The 19,957-nt window shown below is 38.6% G+C and overlaps 1 protein-coding gene across 1 annotated transcript in view; it reads left to right on the top strand.

Moving 5' to 3' along the window:
• Nucleotides 1–19,957, top strand: part of gna11b (guanine nucleotide binding protein (G protein), alpha 11b (Gq class)) — an 82,242-nt gene that overhangs the window by 48,268 nt on the left and 14,017 nt on the right. Inside the window, exons 2-3 of the mRNA XM_079820314.1 lie at nt 10,996–11,180; nt 15,800–15,954. Of these exons, the coding sequence (XP_079676440.1) occupies nt 10,996–11,180; nt 15,800–15,954 (340 nt within the window). The remainder of the gene's footprint in view (nt 1–10,995; nt 11,181–15,799; nt 15,955–19,957) is intronic.

The following is a 19,957-nucleotide window of genomic DNA, read 5'->3' as shown; positions in this document are numbered from 1 at the left end:
GCTCAAGCACAAAACGCTCTTGCCGAGCACACATTGATACGACGAAGAAGTAGTAAGTAGACAAAGAAGAAGATGAACTGCTAATGCTGCTTGCCAGTTAGCAAAAAGTGTGTGAATGGTTTTGTCCATAAACATAACATGTCTATGGTTTTGGCAAGCACGTAAATACTGTCTCTCTTCTCCTTCTGTGTGACAAGCGAGTGTCAGAGGCTTAAAGTGCCGCAGCACCATCTTGTGTACCGGGAGCGCATCTACTGAATGTGCACGTTCACTCGGCGCAGCGCCAGTGAAAATCGCTTGGGTGTGAACACTCAAGACGCGCCGAAAAACGCTGGCGATAAGCGCGCGCGATATTCGTCCCGGTGTGTACAGGCCTTCAATCTCATATTCTGACTAGAAGAGTATGACGACGTCAGGCTAGCAGACTTAACAAATCTGAGTTTAGATTGACATTGTTTAGGTCTCTTCTGAAACCGAGATGCATGTTACTTTGGAGAAACATCTCAGACTCTTCGGTGAAAGTCTTCATTTAGGCCCAATCCCAACTCTATTTTATACCCCTTCGCCTTCCCCGACCCACTCACCTTGCCCCTTGAAACAGAGTGGCAAGTTGTAGGGGTAAAAATATTCCCCTAAGAAATGGGACACCACTACTATACCATCACACGTCATCATACCCGTTTCTTTTATTAGCGTCCTGTGACATTTAACCAGAATGAACAGCAATGAAGTGCGTAGGCTATATCAGGCACAAGCACGTTTAACAAATTACTCACTCCCAACAAAGTTTTGCGCTGTATTTGGACTTATTAAAACGGCGCTCGTTTACAATTCAAAAACGTAAGAGCATTAAGGTGCATTCACACCGTACGCGAATGATTTACATGTTAAGTCAATGCAAAGACGCGAATAGATAGCCTGGGAAAACCCAGACAACTTCTGGCAAATTTAGATTTGCTCTGCAAGTAGTCTGGCAAAGAGCTCATTCAAGCCCATTTCTAAACCCTAGAAATCGCGGCACCAATTAGAAACGTTGAGGCGGGCTTTACACGATGACGACAGCGCAGCGACAGTGAAGCAGATTTTGTACACTGACTACAAAGATGGATGCAGCAGTGGAACATCACTATCAACTATCGCGGCTGTTTTAAGCAAATTAAACTTTCCCATTCCGTTAAAACCAGAGCAAAGAGCAACACTAGAAGCCTTCATATCTAAAACAAGATGTTATTGCTGTCTTACCGACTGGATTCGGCAAAAGTCTGATACCAGCTTGCTTGTCTTAGCGAGAGCCCTCTGGTAGTGTTAATGTTTCACAAAATATAGTTTTAAGTCCTTTTCAGGCGAGAATGTAGTTGTTTTTAAAGCTCAAATCTGTGGTTTATTTATAAAGAGAGCGCCTTTTTGAAAATTTGATCTGCCGTTTTCGGGAGTTGTGAGCTCCAGTGAACCAGCGGCGCTCAATTGCTCAACCCCACCGAGAGGCCTTTCCTCGGCCGGTCCTTCTGCCATCAGCCGCTGGCTCTGATGTGAAGATATGATTCGTCTTGTGTAGATCTAACGGCTGATCTTTGCTCTCATTAATCTATAATTTGTTCCCTGACAGATCGTTTTGTCTGAGGGCAAAGTGAAGTTTCATAACTTTATATTTGTAAGCTATTGAACTTTATCGTTGTAGTCTAGCGCTGACTTTCTTTGACTGAATTGCTTTATGTATTGTATAGCTTCTTATACCTTTTACTTATACTTTTAAAATGGATATTGATCACGCATTAAACTAACATTTAACAAAAAGAGACTGGATTTTGTTTTATGTCATATCTCATTGTATTACAGTGATAATCATTGCCTATATTATGCACACATATTACATGTTTTTATTTTTTAATGTAAACGAAAAGAGGCCGGGTTTTTTTAAATATTTCGTTTTGTTATATACATGCATTGAAGATAATATGCATTGCCTTCACTACATTTGTGTGGCTATAATATGTTTAATATTAACTATTACCGTCATCGGGAGTTCATTCTCCACGCAAGTCAGAAGTTCGCGTACAAAATATGCCATAAAACACCACTGCCTCATTTCATAAAAAAACAAAACAAAAACTTAAACATATTAGCCACACACATGTGGTTCAGGCAACGCGTAGTTAGGCCTACATTCATTATCTTATATATTTATGATAAAACGAAGTATAAAACACCCTGCCTCTTTTCGTTTACATTTTAAAAATAATTAAACATTAAAATGTGGTTTAGGTAAGGTGACCAGACATTTCCTATTTGAGAACACAAGTACAGACCATAGACAGTGGTACAGACAAAAACGCATATTGAGAAACGGCCAGAGTAGATGTTTCTCCGTCGCTCTGCATACGTCATCTCCCTCATCGCTCTGATTGGTTTTAGGTCTATCCAATTGCGCCCAGAGGCATTTGAGGGACGCCCGTTGGTGACGCCCCTTTGGAAATGATTTGTCTATGAAGCTTTGCCAGACCATAACTCAGTCACTACTGAGAATGGTCTGGTTTTAACCAGGCTACTTACCCCTACCACTCCAGCCAAAAGAGGATCCAGACACCCCTACCCCTTCACGTAGGGGAAAGGGAAGGGCTAAGGGGTAGAAATGGGATTGGGCCTTAATCTCAAATAAACAAATTCTATTTTTTATTTTTCTGTCCTTTAGGTTTGCCGGACAGGACTGGCACATTCAGAGATGACAATGAGTCACATACTCATTAGACACGAGAGATCTATTCAACGTTAGACATTTCTAGAAGATTCCCTGCTACCTGAGATGAATCATGGGTCATTAGAGCCAAATCTCATCTGTCTCTTGCCCAAATAGGCTCGGGGTTTGTTTGATAGGCTTAGGTTTTGTCTCTTGGCATTAATGCATCCCTATATTTGGAGAATATATATATATATATATATATATATATATATATATATATATATATATATATATATATATATATATATATATATATATATATATATATATATATATATATATTTGATCGGGAAAATCCCCTTTTCACATGCTTTCAGCGTTCAGGACATTTCCTGGTTCTGTGAGCAACAAAACCATCTTTTCTGCTTTTGTGCAAAGATGCAATTAGAAACATTGTGGCGTGTTGCACAGCTGAAAGATAAAACAATTAGCATGTTTTGCGGGTTGCACGTGAGTTTTATATGATGCACAGATACTGTGATTTGATTCAGTTTGATTTGCATCTGTTTAGCATGGGAAGCAAACGCTGTTTGACCTGTTTGATATGAAGCACATTGACTCTCCAGGGATCCAGCCCTGTCATAACATAATCAGCACTGACCCATTAAAAACCAACTCTTCCTTTTGCTTTGGAAAAGCAGTGTAGACTTGTATGGCTCTCTCTTGGTTAAACCGCGGGTGTTGCTACTTCACTTGTCTAATGCATCACGTCTTAATGTGTTTCCATTTTGGACCCGCTACACAATCAGCGTGTTTAATGGTGATCTCCATTAGCATGAATCCACAGAGAAAAGAGAAAAATAACAGTCTTTGTGCTTCTCCTAAAAGATCAATGCCTTATTTTTTATGGTTTTTTTATTTGGTACTTGTAATATCTGCAGAGTGATGGTTACATTTGACCTGTATGTTTGTGAAGGGCAGATTAACTGCACTATAATGTTTGCTTTTATCAAACAACCTTTTTGTATAGTTTTTTTTTAAATATGCCATTGTAGAATTGTCTTTTGGCTGCGTATTTTGCAGATTTCTTTTTGACACATGGGGCAATTTTTTTAAGATTTTAAACAGTTGACACATATTAGACAAATTGTCTGTGATGGTTGAATTTTGCAATTAATCCATGAATCACATGCGTGCCGAACCGTGGGGCCTGGTCCGTACGTATCACGGATCAACTACAATCTGTTGCATCCCTAATATTAGGGTTGACTGTTTGTTTTATTGTTCAAAAGTTTATTTTGATAAATAAAATATTTTTTGTTCAATAAATGTACTGTCATTAAGATGTTAATATAAAAATTAGGGCTGTCAAGCGATTACATTTTTTAGATCTAATTAATTACACGATGTGGCGATTAATTAAACAAATTAATCGCAAATTAATCGCACATCAAATTTGGCAGAGAAATTACTCCCAAAAGATCATTTAACCCCTTAACTGTCACCATCCTGCTCTTTTTTTGATCGTTTTTTTTCTTCCCGTATCATATATTAGGCGAGAACTGTTTTGAAATCAGACGTTGCATTACCATGGAAACGGTACTCTCCTCCTCTAGTGGCCGGCGTCATGGTTCGTATTACAAAGTGTATTTTAACTACTTTATAATCAAAATCTAATCTTTAAAAACAACAGCGGCATCAACAGGTTGCTGCGCTTCGGTGGCCGCCATGTTGAATGTAAACAAAAAGCTGCTTGTCGTCGCTTCTCTGTCGTCATAGTGTTAAACCCGCCAATAGCGCGCCAGGTGGTTAAGCCAGTTTGTGATTGGTCCCCGCAAATTTGTAACGGAAGCAGGATAGAAAAATTTACAGGTTTCCAGCCAAATCAAATCGCTGGCAGATCAGGCTGGGTTTACCCAGTCTATGCAATCACATCAAAGATCAGACAAAATTTCCACGTGCATCTTGAAAAGCGGATGTTTTGGAAAGTGCTGCGACAGGTTTTTGTGCCATCGAGTGGTTTAGAGCAGGAGTTTTAAAATGGGGGGTCCGGGGACCCCCAGGGGTCCTCCAGAAGGTTCTAAGAGAATACATTTCAGAGAATAAAAAGACAAAGTAAAAAAAATTTAAGTCTACCGAACATTTCAACTGTTTCAGTTCTAAATGTTTATCTTCCTCTCTTGCCATATACATACTTTCTAGAAGTGTATATGTATATGCTTTCTATCTTTAGTGAGTTTTTCTCACTCAAGTCCCCTTTATCTGCTCACTGGGGTTGTGAGGCAGTTTTCTTAACACAGTGTGTAAGCTGCTTACATACATTTATTGTGAAAGTTGCTTATTTTTTTATTTAAAATGTCCTTCTTCAGGTTTATACATCCAACATTAAGTATAGCCAATTTAAGTTGGGAAACAATATGTTGTATGTATAATGTCACACTTACTATTTATCTAACAGTTTAACAATTACAAATGGATTTTAGGAAGGGGGTCCCTCATAAAAGGTTCATCATATTTGGGGGTCCTTGGCATCATAAAGTTTGAAAACCTCTGGTTTAGAGGAACATAAAATCAAAGGAGCCTTTAGCCCAGTTGTACCCTATGGTATATAAAGTATAATGGCAATGGTTGGAAAAATTGGACACAGGAGAAATGTTTTTGAATCCTGCTTGGAAACCATCATTAGTGGTTCTTGGTATTACTTGATGGACAATAAAAGAGTCAAAATAATCTGATAGATTTTGTGCTGCAAGTAGAGTTGAAATAGCCCACAGCAGCTTTAACTGCAGCCCCACATTTACATTCCTCAGAGCCTCAACAACGTGGTTCCAAAAACTGAGTAGGATTTGGCTTTATTTGTGCAGATATGCTCGTGCCCCTTCGCTGATCGGTTCACTTCCTGCAGTCACAGAGAGGATGAAGGACTTTTCTCATTCTGAACAAGCGGCCTTCCTTTGAAATCCTCACTCAGCTGAACCGAGAAGCAAAACGGCAGTGTTATGTAACGAGAGAGAGCGAGAGGAGAAAGAGCTTTTAATTGTGTGTAAAAGAGAGGAAGTCAGGGGTGACGTTTTGTTTGAGAGGCTTGTAGTTTGGAAGTGAGTGGGGAAAACAAAAACTGTGTGTTTTGCTATTGTCAATGTCCGTCAATAGATTTGTGTTTTAGGTGTTTGAGGTGTTGCTCATTAGAAAACTGTGGTTTTCCCACCGAAACCTACACAATGCTCTGGCTACAGTTTGAGCCATGATGCTTTACACTCTTAATAATATTGGGGTTTTGAAGCAATGCCACAGAAGAACCATTTTTGGTCCCCAAAGAACCTTTCATACCCCTTTTCCACCAAGGCAGTTGGTTCAGAGTCAGAGCCTAGTTTCAAATCAGTTCTTTGTCTTTCCACACCCAAAGCACCAGCTCCGAACCACAGAAAAGTGGTTCTTAAGTAGCACCAAAACATTGCTGGTCTAGAAGTAAGAACCGCTTGCGTCAGGGGCTGGGAGCAGGGTTACTGTGACCAACAGGACGAACACAAACTTGTGACCGCCATATTTGAAATAGCAGCTAATCGAGCTAATAGGCGCTTGATTTGTAATCTCCGTCTATAAAAATTACGGCGAGCTGTACGAATGCGTTGGATTCGCTGTGTTTTGATGAAGTAGGTTTGCAAAGCCATGAGCATCAATAGGCTGTCATGAGCGTCTGCGCAACGCTGATGCATCTCGAACAAGCCTGGTGTTGGTGTGTTTGTGTTTCCCGCTGGCGTTGCTGAGAAAGCACTGCACACTGCAGGCAAAAGTGGCTCAAATCTGATTTTTTTGGGGTCAAGTGACCAGGTCAGACTTCTTCAGAGGTAGTGTGAACACTCAAATCTTGCCCAGATCTGATTTTTTCAAATCAGATTTAGACCACATACATATGTGGTCCTGAATCAGACCCGGATCTGATTTTTTTCAATGCGGCCGCAGTGTGAACAACCAAGGCAGATTTTATGCGACTTTTACGTCAATCTACGTCGACATTTGTCACAATTATGCGCCGGCGAGTTAGCCCTAGACACAACAGACACAGACAGTAACATTAAAAACTTGACTAGATATGGAGAACAGCGATGGAGCGAGTCAATGGAGGGAGAGTGAGGTGTTAGACCTAATTAGTATATGGGGAGATACTTCAATTCAAGCTAAACTAGAAGGATCCTACCGTAACCGCTCCGTTTTTGAAAAAATAGCACACGAAATGGAAGAACGGGGACACAGAAGAATGTGGCTTCAGTGCCAAAGGAAGGTGAAGAGTCTAAATTTAAAGAAGCAAATGATTCTAACAACCAAAGCGGTCGTGGTCGCATCACCTGCCCATTTTATAACGAGATTAGCCGTGTTTTGGGGGCGATAAACCCAGCTGTCAGCCGTTAAACCCGCAAAAGGCCAAAATAACAAATTTTGCTCTCTTTCTCTTCGTTCTTGTCCTCTTCAGCACCTGCTCATTAATGTTACGGCTTCCATTACACAAACATTTTGAAACACTTCCTCCATAACCTCCCGAACTTTAGTGCAACAGCGTGCTGCGTCTGATGTCATTGTTATTGTTCTTTTGTGCATGCGGGTTAGTTTGAAACCTCAAACAGTTCACACTGGAATCAGATATAGGCCACATTTTAAAAGGTAATGTGAACAGCCAAACAAAAAATTGGATCTGAGCAAAAAATCAAAATTGAGAATTAGGACTTGCAGTGTGAACGGGGCCTTATACAGTGACGTAAGACCTGGCTCCGTGGTTCTTAGAAGGCTCGTCAGTCGAACCAAGCACTAACACTAGCTCTGAACTAGCACTCGGTTCATGCTGGTGGAAAAGGGGTATCAGTGAAATTTTTTTAGAACATTTAAAGCTACACTATGTAACTTTTCCGTCCACTAGAGGTCGCCTGGTCTCAAAACAAAGGCGTAGTTTGATGACGCTACGTTTAAGTGGTCTGCTGTGAGACTTCAGTGAAAACGCCCACTGTTGTGATTGGCTGACATCTTTGCATTTGAAATGAGTGTTAGATTATGTTGCGGAGGGGGCGTGGTTTAGCGAGGCACTGCATGCATGAGAGAGAGAGACTGACAGGGCACTCGTGAACCATGAAGAGCTGGAGGAAGTTTTATTGTACTGAGTTGTTGAGAGCGCTGTGCTGTTAGCGCAAGCTTATTTGTAGCTGAGAGTTCTGAATAAACAGTCCCAGTCACGTCGACTCGGTCTTCTTCCACCTTATTCTACGAACTTTGTTATGTACCATTATAGCCGTCGAGATGAACGAATCGTCAAAGTGTGGATTATAGCATTATTTTATGATCTATTCCTATCACATGAAAGGCTGCAATGACGAGCATTGAGTACACATGCAGTCTGTTGATCGCGTGAATGCAGTGATCTCGTCATTGCAACGTGTTTTCTCTCACAAAATGCTTTGACCACAACTAACAGCAAACACGACGTCGATATGAATACTCGCGACGTGTGATTGACAGCTCCGCACATTATAAAGAGTGTTTTCTTTGATCGCTCTCTGTAGTTTAATTACTTAAAAAACGGATTTGTTTCATGCTACTAACCAGAGATGTATAGTAACGAAGTAGAACTACTTCACTACTGTACTTAAGTACTAAAAGGCAGTATCTGTACTTTACTAGAGTATTATTTTTTTCTCCTACTTCCACTTTTACTTCAGTACATATTTTCGATGAGTTTAATACTTTTACTCCGATATTTTTTTTATGTGCTGCATCGTTACTCGTTACAATTATAAAAATGTTACGAATCATTCCATTCCAAACCCACATTACCGCGCATGAGAGAGAGAGAGCGCGCGCGAGAGAGACAGAGCGCGAGAGAGAGGGCGCGCGAGAGAGCCCCGCGAACGCGCATTCACTGTCTTTAAAACAACACGAGCGTCTTGCGCTCAAATTGCTCTCTATTTGTTTACATAGTTAATGTGTTCTGTGAAGTAACATATACAAACAATGAACAGCTGTATTTTTATTAACTAAGATTAACAAAGATTAATACAGGAACAAATGTATTGATCATGGTTAGTTCATGTTAGTTATTAGTCTAATACATTAATGTAATGTTAACAAATCAAACCATATTGTAAAGTGTTACAAACAAATCATTTACTCAGAACACCTCTTGAAATGAGAATATAAGTGTGCTTACCCCATTTTTTTTAGTAAGAGTGGTTATAGTAAGATTTAATCATAATGAACTACAGTATTTTCAGGTTATTTATATGACAATATGTAGAAAAATTACCTACCAACATTGTGATTGTCCTTTAGCTTAATCATTTGAAATAATAAAAACAATATGATGTTCAAACTTTTGACTACTTTCTTTAATAACTACATAACACAATACTTGTACTTTTACTTTCAGTACTTGAGTAGTACATTTTAAAATAAACTACTTGCAATACTTAAGTACAAAAAATGTTGAATACTTTAGTACTTCTACTTAAGTGTGGTGCTTAAAGAGCACTTCAACTTCTACTCAAGTCACTTTTTTGATAAGGAACTTGTACTTTTACTCAAGTATGTGTCTCTAGTACTTTATACATCTCTGCTGCTAACAGAAACGATCGTTTTAGTCACTGGCTTGATTCACTGATGCACTACGCTTAGGGCATCAAGACGGCGATCATTAAACGATCTAGAAAGAAAGTCTGCGTGAACTTGAATGATTAGCTACACATCAGAAATCACTGATCACAGATCAGGCATTAATGAACACTGTTACTCACTGTTTGTCGTGGTGCTGTCGAATCCATATTGTAAAGTCTGTTTGTAAAGCCTGTGCTGACATAAACTGAATCCATTTTCTCCGAATGCTCTGGGCAGGCAAATGATATGACGTCATAACAGGAAAATTCAAGATCAGCTCGTCTGGGCTGTCATTTTCTCAAAGGCAGAGAAAGACAGCCAGAACTCTGTTTAAACCCATCAAAATTTCTAGCCACTTGGGGACAATATACAGGCTAGGGGAACTCATATTAATTTAAAATCATAAAGTGAAAATGTCATGCCATGGGACCTTTAACATTACTGTAGAATGAAACAGAGCAGGACCGAGTGTTGTGGAGCTGAGCAAGGCCGCAGGAGCGATTGAAGAGCAGGACTGTTATTATGGCATTGTCGCTGGCAGGACTTTTATTATGACACGGTCGCCGGCGCCACTTCTGCTTTTCCAGTCATGAGTATGAGGTAACGCAGCTCTGTTTATCGTATTAGACACATCTGAGTGTGTTGAAAAGGAAGTTATGACGTTCGCTCGGCGGCTGCTATGACACTTGTTCACACTGCAGTGAGAGTAAAGCGTTTCTGCAAAATAAAACCGGAAACCAAGGGGAACGCAGATATGATGTCATTGACAGGCGACTGCCTCAAACGCATAGCTCACACGTCCCGGTTCCTTGGTTAAAATAGCAATTTCTCACGATTTACAAATAGTTGGAAAACATTTGGGATAATGTAAGTACTCAACTTGACAAAATATATAACACTGGACTAGTGGTTTTTGGATATTTGACAGAATTTTTTTTTCTTAATAGAACCGTAGATGCCAATAAAGAACATTAATTTTTAAGAGTGAAGATGGGTACAGTCAATTTATAATCAGAACGTATTGTCTTTATACATGTTCCAGGTCTTATTGTGCATTTTAAGGGACTTCTTTCCTTTAAAAGAAGCCGTACCTCTTTTTTTCTCATTAAATTTCATTTGGAAATGTTGCAGAAATAAAATGCGAGTGTCATTTCATGTTGATTGTAATATCTGTCTTGAGTTTGAGGGTCTATGTGTGTGGGCGAGTTCACATGTGTGACAGATCGTACCAACCCTTTTGAAGTTCAGACTGTACACTGGCCTTCACAGACAGTCAACATTGTTTAGATTTTTTTAGATTAAAACTCGTTGCATTAATGAAGCCTAGAGGTTCCCAAACATTTTGTTAGTCTAACCCCTTAGATGTAAAACACCCCGTGAGATTTGAAGTTAATATTTAACAACACATTCATATATACTTATGTTCATTAATGGTGAAATTACATAAATTAAGGGCAAAATAAATGACATTAATGTGAGTCATGCAGTTTTTTATTCTGAAATAGACCAGCATCGCACAGGCACATATTTGCTCTCATTGACTCTTTGTGTTATTGTTTAATTCAATGCTTTCTAAGTGTCCTGATTTGCTGCCACCATTTGAACAGATGACCATGGATGAAGGATGCCGTACACTAGTCTTTCAACGTAAACCTGACCTCTGACCCTTCTCTCTGCTCTAGGTACGGGTGAGAGTGGCAAGAGTACGTTCATCAAACAGATGCGTATCATCCATGGCACCGGATACACAGATGAAGACAAACGTGGCTTCACCAAGCTGGTGTACCAGAATATCTTCACCTCCATGCAGGCCATGATCCGCGCCACAGAGAACCTGAAAATCGGCTACAAGTACGAGCAGAACAAGGTGAGAATGGTTCATGTTGAGTGTTTCAGTTGTGATAAGCAGATGGTTTGCATTTACCATTGAATCTGATGAAAACATCCAGGTCACGTCCGCCTTTTAGCGTTATACATTTCCTGACAAATTTTCATTACTATAATGTATTTCGACATTTTTCTTATTATAAGTTTTTATTTTATTTTGTAATAATTTGGTCATATTTTTTTATTTAAAATGCTATATTTTAATGAATACTACGATCATGTATACATACTTTACAATAAATGTTTTTTTTTCATTACAGTAATTCATTCATTTTACATATTTTAACTCTTATGTGTCCCTGGGGACGTTTTCATCCACTATGGGGTGCTTTTGAGTCCACAACTTTCTCTGTGTTTCAGCAAATGGAATGATTTTTGGTGACAAATCTTATTTTTACACATATTTTTGGGAAAATGCTTTGAAAATGTTTACAAACTCAACGATACACTGCTTGCATATTCACTACCCTTTTTTTTACCCTCGTGGCTCAAAACATCCACTAAATTATACTGCGGTAAAAAAATGTATCAGATATATATTTTTATTTTTTTGCATAAATCTATTAATTAACCTCAGTCCTGATCAAAACTACTAAATGTTTTTAAAAAAAATCTGGATTTTATCTCTTTAATTGCCAAGTTCATAAATTATGTCACTGATTTGGGGGGAAAAACACACAAAATTACTTATTTTCAACATAAAATGTAATTGTGGACTGGATTTTTTTACCTTATCACAGTCTTGGACATGTCAAAGATCATAAACAACATTGGCTTTGATGCATTGTTAGTTTTTGTTTAGCATCAGATTAAATTTTTTTCTCCCTCATTTACTCTTTGTGGCTGTTTTTGACCCATTGACTTCCATTGTAACCACATTTTTTGATTGCAAAGCCATGACACTATATACTCATGCATTTTTGATTGTTGATGGTTTTCCCTGTTGGGAAAGAGGTAATATTTGTAATTTTTAAAGTTGATAACCAGGTGGCACCATTAACCCTTTAGATAGGCCTGTGCAAAAAAAGCTTAGTTTCTGGATTTTCTATGGAGTTTTCTATGGACTTTTAAATGGAGTGTAACAGCATATTACTGTGAGTGTGAGAGTGTGTATGTGTGTGTGTGTGATCTAGGGCTGCACAGTTAATCGAAATCGAACCGCAAATGCGATTTGGCTTAGGCCTATGTGCAATTATGAAAGCGCAAAGGCTGCGATTTTAATGAAATAAATAAATGGCCAGCGTGTCAGTGAAGAGCGGCTCTGTGATCAGGAGGAAACGCTGCTCCTTCTGAAAGCACTGCGAGTTTGAGCAAACAAACTAGTCAAACAAACTAGTTATGCCAAGCGTTCATAAACCTGTTGTCCCAACCAAATGCAACGTTTAATAACATGTTTTAACTCACTTCATATAGTCAGTCGAGCTGATGTGGCTTCTTATCACAGAATGTCAATCAGCACTGCATACTTTTATTATTATGAAAATACCAGAGAAGGCTTGAAGAACTCAAATACACCATATCTTGTCGCAGAAGTGTTATCTTCATGTTTAATCAGTCAAAGCGTTTCTATCTTGGTTTTATTCAGCATACAGCGCGAGCTTCACATCAGGGATTTCCTGAAAACAAACGATTACTTCTCTGGCACAAATGTGCCGTTTCTGGCCTCCAGTATGAATGAAACTTTTGGGTAGAAAATAAGAAAAATAAAACTTCTCTCTAAATAAATGTATATGACAATCCATATGTTTTTCTTCAATGTACAGGAGTTTTAATCCCCACAGTGGATGCATAAGAGGCTCATATTTCATATTAAAGACAGAGACATAGACCTTAAGAAATTAATATCACAGATAAAAAGCACAGATTTGTATAGTAATTGTATTTTACCATAAATCCTTAGACCTTTCCAATGATTTTTAGTCATAGGCTGTCTGCATACTAACAGGTAACCCATAATTTGTAGCTTTCTGTAAAATATAAATATTATTATTATTATTATTATACTGTTATATTTATTTTTAAATGCTCTATTTAAATTTTTTAATAATGAATGTTATTGTAATAGTAATATTTCTTATTTTTATTTAGCAATAATAATAATCATAATTATTATTAGCCATATTAATATATAAACACAACATGTTATATACACACTTTTCATTTGTACAAATGAATAAATAATAATAACCGCATTTTAAATCACAATCGCAATTTTAACCAGAATAATTGCAATTAGATATTTTCCCCAAATCGTGCAGCCCTAGTGTGATCCTATAGCATGTGTTGACCTGTCGGTCAATGTGTGTTTGCATACCACTGCGCAGCCAGTTCACGCAGACATTATACATCATCAGTGCATTCACGTATGCTGTGCAAACTGAGCGAGAATGGCAGACAAGCAGAAACAACAACCAGACCTTCCTTCAGAACTGACAACAAGTGGCCTTCTAACAAGTTTTAATGAACAACGTTCAACTAGGGATGTCACAATACCAAAATTCCAGTAGTCGGCACAAATACCATACAAATTTTACAGTACTCTGTACCAATTTCGGTACCACAGCAAAAACTATTTAAAAAAAATTTAATTCAATAAGTTTATTATTTATGATGAATATCATTATAAGTAAATAATACATAAACATTTAAAGGCTGTATGCTGTTTAAAAGTAAACATTGTTTATAAAAAAGATCAAGTGGAAAATAAGCAACCCTCTAGGCATAATTATTATTATTAGTAGACGTATTATTATTACATAGAGACGCAGCTAAATCTACTGTAGGCTACAACAGTAGCCTAATATATTCTGTCAATTTCTTCACGTTAAACCAAACTTTTATTTTGACGGGTTGCCGCGAAGACGCAGTGTCTGTGTTCATGATATGATATGAAATTCTCATGAAGTGACGGTTTATGCGTTCGTGTCCTTATATAGTGACACACGGCAGAGACTACAAAGACGTGTATGTGTGTGCGCAAATTTAAACAATTTCAGTACCGACTTGTTACCGAAGTAACGGTACTTGTAACATCCTTATGTTCTACAGTTACCTGCTCATCTTCAATTCATCTAGTGTGCAGATTTTGAACACGACATGAAATTACATGTCATTGCAGGGCCCTAGCGCCTGATTTGGTAGCACTGGGAGTTTTTAATCTTAAATCTAGTTTAATCATAACATTACTATTGTTTTGCAACTAATAATATTACATGTTTTTTTCTTGGAAATACACATTTGACAGTAAAGCACTGAGCTGTTTGAGAAGCAGATATTAATAAATATTATTAACAACAGTAGCATGTAAAAAAGTATTTTTTTATTTTTGGTCATCACAATTTAAAAATAACATTTAAATCGGATAATATTTAGAGCTTTGAAGTGCTGGAAAAAGTGTGAAGTGCTTAAAAGTTCTTGAAAAAAATACTTGAATTTCACTCTCAAAATGCTGTGCGAACCCTGAAATGAATAAAGTAAAAGCATTCGACTTTCTGCCACAATACCATGGTTACAGTTAGCATTAATATTGGTGATTTAGGGATTGAAAAGCCTTTTTAAACTTGTTCATTCATGGCGTTCTCCTGGTTTCCACATCAGCGCTGTTTGATCTGATATCTATGATTTATAACAGAGAATTAAAACGTTCTTCCTCACATTTGATCTCCTGCCGCTGTGTAGTAAGTGTTGCATGATCGAACTCGTACCATGCTGTCTAATATTGGTCCAAGCTGATAAACTTCCGCGTTTCATTCTCACATCAAAATAAGTGTACTTGACAATGCATGACAGGATTATTAAAACATAAGGATTTAATATGTACTTTAAAATCAATCTTTGCATATGACATTATTACATAGAGCACTTTTTAAAAGGGTACTTAACTGCTGAGAAACGTGTTGTCTGTGTTGTTTTGAATGTGTCTAGGACACTTAAGTGGTGTTTTATTTCATTAATATTGTTTTATTTGCAAGTACGGTTTTAAAAATATAAACTTTTACGACCTGAAGTAGGCTACACTACAAGTGCACATTCAGTACAATTAAGTGCACTTCTTTTTCACATGGAATGACGGCAGAATGTCTTTCATTGGCTAAGGTCCGCCTAAAGGCCGTCTGACATGTAACTCAACCAATCACAGTTTGTTTTGTCCAGCATCATGTTTAGGGGCGTGTAGATGTAAAGTCAATGTCCCTACAGTAACAGACCGGCGTGCACTGTGAGTTTACTGCAACAATGGAGCCGCAAACTTCACATACTTTTGAAAATCCAGCATTTAGTTGATCCTGGAAAGCGCTCATTGTCACAGTTGTGAACACGACAGCATTCTTCTTTCAAGAGCGGGTTTGGGGTCAGGGCATTTGTCACCTTTAAAGAGCGCAACACACATGTCTCGCGGACATCCTTTAGAATTCAACCAATCAGATGACGACTTCAAAACTCCTGAAGTGTTTCCAGATATGTCTGCCATATGCATCAGACGTTCAGCCAGTGGTCCGTGGGCGTCCGAGGCTGAGACTAACTGCCCTATTGCATATGTAAATGATCAATATTTTCTTCCATTGTTTTTGTCTTAAACTGTTGATCTACTCTGGACTGCAGGCAAACGCTATGCTGGTGAAGGATGTGGACATTGAGAAGGTGAATTCATTTGACCATCCCTACATTAATGCCATAAAGATGCTGTGGTCAGATCCAGGCATTCAAGAGGCCTACGACAGACGCCGAGAGTACCAGCTGTCAGACTCCACGAAATAGTGAGTATATCTGTCATCATCTCTGTATTGAATACAATATGATTATTCATAATCGTGTTTGTGTTTAAACCGTGTCAAATCCCCTAACAATGAAATAGATATATATCATATTTAAAGTCAACATACGTTCCTGGTCGTATTGTAAATGATTAATTGGTGCATGTTATTCCATTGAGAAACGTTTGTTAATCTGTAATTCTGCCATCATTCAGCTCTTGCACTGCCTAAACTCCTGAAGTGTTACATCTTTAATCACTGATAATCTTGAGCTGATCACTGAGTCTGTGAGAATCAGTACCTGCATTTACATGGACCCTAATAATCCGATTGTAATCGGACTAGTAGTAGCCTGGATGCCAGCCGAACTTAGCCCCGCCCACAACATTTGAGCTCGGGCAGTTCGGTCTGGACTTGATCCGTAGAGGAGTAATTATGCCCGAACAGAAACTGTTCAGACCAATGAAATTGTCAGGGCGGGCTTTAGACGATGATGGACAGATGATAAACAGTAACGTAATCATCCACGTCATCAAAGGCGCTTGGGTTGAATTTGTTCTAATCCTAAACGGAGAACTTGTTCGTATATGCATTCACCTTTACTATTTCTCTCAGAAATGATGATGGTGTTGGTAAGTACTCTGTGTATCCTTAAATATTTTTTTTACAACACCGGCAAAGATCATTTACACTCATCTTTTTCTTCTAACGTTACTTATTCCTGCGAGCGGGCAGACAGGGTTGCCAAGTTTTTACAACAAAACCCGCCCAATTGCTACTAAAAACTAGCTTAAAACAAGCCCAATAGCTTTCCAGGGGGGTTCTCCGGAAAAAATGGCATTTGGGGGGTAAAATATGTGTTATTTTGGCAGGGCTGCCTGCTAAAATTTGCATTCCTGCGTCTGTATATCACATAATTGGGGTCGCTTCAACCCGCGGACATGGCAACACAGTGCAGTTGAGTTCTGTTGACATTTGACAACTAACGTTATGCGTCGCTCCGTTGCTCTGATTGGTTGTAGATCTATCCAATTGAGGTCTTTCCTGGTTCGGTTGAAACACGCCCCATAATAAAAGCCCAACAGAGCAGAATCAATCTCATATTCTGACTAGAATTGAGTATGACGACGTCAGGCTAGACTAGTAGCACAATCGGGGGAAAAAAGGACCTTGTAACTAGGGTTGGGTATCATTTGGGTTTTTTACGATACTGGTGCCAAACCGATACTTTTAAAACGGTACCGGTGCCTAAACCATGCGTGAACCGATACTTTATAAAACTTTTTTTTTTTACAGAGCCACAAAACAACGGTGGATGACATTAAAGAATGGCTTTTTATTGAAAAAAAATTATAAAAAATTCTTTAAATGGAACAATTTATTAAAAGTTTAAAGTATACTTAAACAGGGCTTAAAAACGGAAAAAAATATCAATGGGTTCACTCCGAGCAGAATCGATATTATAGCGTTTCCGTTTTTGCGTTCCTCAATAAACATTACTGTTCCGAAAAAGGTTTGATTTGAAAAATACCGGTTAATAACGTTATTTTAATTTAGCCTATACTTTAAACAAATATGTATAAATAGACTTATTTTTCACTCAATAATAATAATAATACGCATGGTAATTAAACTTGAATATTTATTTCATAACATTTTTAAAACCACAACAGAAATACATGCATTAATTACAAAGCATAAACAGCGGACCTGTTTTAATGGAGCGTTAGACAATTGAATGTGGCCCTCTATATGCCTTATTCTTTTCAGAAGAGTGATAACATTCTTTGTACATAACTTTTTTTCAACACGACTTGTTTTAAAAATCGCATGAATAAAGAATAAATAAACTGGATAACCATTGCTCTTTTAATGCACTGTCAACTGCTAATTTCAGAGCAAACACTGCGCAACACGTCCTTGCATCACATAATCAAATTCAGTCAGCTAATAAAGCTTGATCATTTAATGCAATATAACATACCATTTAATACGAAGCATCAACCGTCTATATAGAAAACATTGACCTGTCCTGTATTGGCAATCTGAAAGACTATAGGAAAAATGTTTGATAGATGCTAGTAGCCTACTTGGATAGGCTTAAACGGAATCCATAAACTAGCCTAAATCAGACTATTTGAGCTTAAAGTCCGTACTGCTTATTTAAACGTTCGAAAAGAATGTCCTCCAATACCTGCACATTCATTGTAGACCTCAGCGGGGAAAGAAATGTACTTGAGCGTGGCATGGTTGTTGGTGCCAGACGGGCCGGTCTGAGTATTTCACAATCTGCTCAGTTACTGGGATTTTCACGCACAACCATTTCTAGGGTTTACAAAGAATGGTGTGAAAAGGGAAAAACATCCAGTATGCGGCAGTCCTGTGGGCGAAAATGGCTTGTTGATGCTAGAGGTCAGAGGAGAATGGGCCGACTGATTCAAGCTGATAGAAGAGCAACTTTGACTGAAATAACCACTCGTAACAACCGAGGTATGCAGCAAAGCATTTGTGAAGCCACAACACGCACAACCTTGAGGCGGATGGGCTACAACAGCAGAAGACCCCACCGGGTACCACTCATCTCCACTACAAATAGGAAAAAGAGGCTACAATTTGCACGAGCTCACCAAAATTGGACCGTTGAAGACTGGAAAAATGTTGCCTGGTCTGATGAGTCTCGATTTCTGTTGAGACATTCAGATGGTAGAGTCAGAATTTGGCGTAAACAGAATGAGAACATGGATCCATCATGCCTTGTTACCACTGTGCAGGCTGGTGGTGGTGGTGTAATGTGTGGGGGATGTTTTCTTGGCACACTTTAGGCCCCTTAGTGCCAATTGGGCATTGTTTAAATGCCACGGCCTACCTGAGCATTGTTTCTGACCATGTCCATCCCTTTATGACCACCATGTCCCCATCCTCTGATGGCTACTTCCAGCAGGATAATGCACCATGTCACAAAGCTTGAATCATTTCAAATTGGTTTCTTGAACATGACAATGAGTTCACTGGACTAAAATGGCCCCCACAGTCACCAGATCTCAACCCAATAGAGCATCTTTGGGATGTGGTGGAACGGGAGCTTCGTGCCCTGGATGTGCATCCCACAAATCTCCAGCAACTGCAAGATGCTATCCTATCAATATGGGCCAACATTTCTAAAGAATGCTTTCAGTACCTTGTTGAATCAATGCCACGTAGAATTAAGGCAGTTCTGAAGGCGACAGGGGGTCAAACACAGTATTAGTATGATGTTCCTAATAATCCTTTAGGTGAGTGTATATGAAAGTAAGTGACCGGAGAACTGGGAGAAGAATAGAGTGCACTATATAGTTACGATATAATGTGTATCTGATATGAATAAAAGACGTAGTCAAATTATAACTGTCTGAAAGGATTGGCATTGCCACTATAGACATCAGTGTGTGTTTTTTGCTTGTAATTATGTGCGTTTAAATGTCTGAAACCTAAAATAAACATGTGGTTGAAAACACTGAATAGTTGTGATATGTGACGAGTGTTGAGCGCGTCTGTCTCTGGCTCGGCGCCAGCCAAAGCGCAAAAGCACATTTGAATTTAAGTGATTTGGTCCGGTTACGTACCGGTTATGGTTTCGGTACACAACCCTATTTGTAACCATGTCAATCGGAATGAATTGGCCATATCGGATTCAAATTTTATTCGGATTGTAAGGTGTGGTTTATTCCTTTTATAATCCGATCAAGAATGCATGTAAACACTTGATCGGATTGAAAACCGAAACTGGAGAGTTGTGCAATGACATAGAAATTGCGTAATGACGCGTGGAACGAGCTGTTCTTCCTGTTATATAAAGTGTCATAAATGAGTGTCCTGTCATTCTGAAATTCTCTTTCCAGTCATCATCTGTGAAGTGGAGCAGGATAACGTCCCACTAGTCCTTGTTTTCCGACTCTCATCCACAGACGACTGGTTTTGGGCGGCGGGAATGGGTGTTTTTTTAGGTTGATAAATATAAGCAGCATGG

This window comes from Gobio gobio (assembly GCF_949357685.1).
Source record: "Gobio gobio genome assembly, chromosome: 6".
Taxonomy (NCBI): domain Eukaryota; kingdom Metazoa; phylum Chordata; class Actinopteri; order Cypriniformes; family Gobionidae; genus Gobio; species Gobio gobio.
The sequence above is the reverse complement of the archived record's forward strand: the minus strand, read 5'-3'. Positions and strand labels throughout refer to the sequence as shown.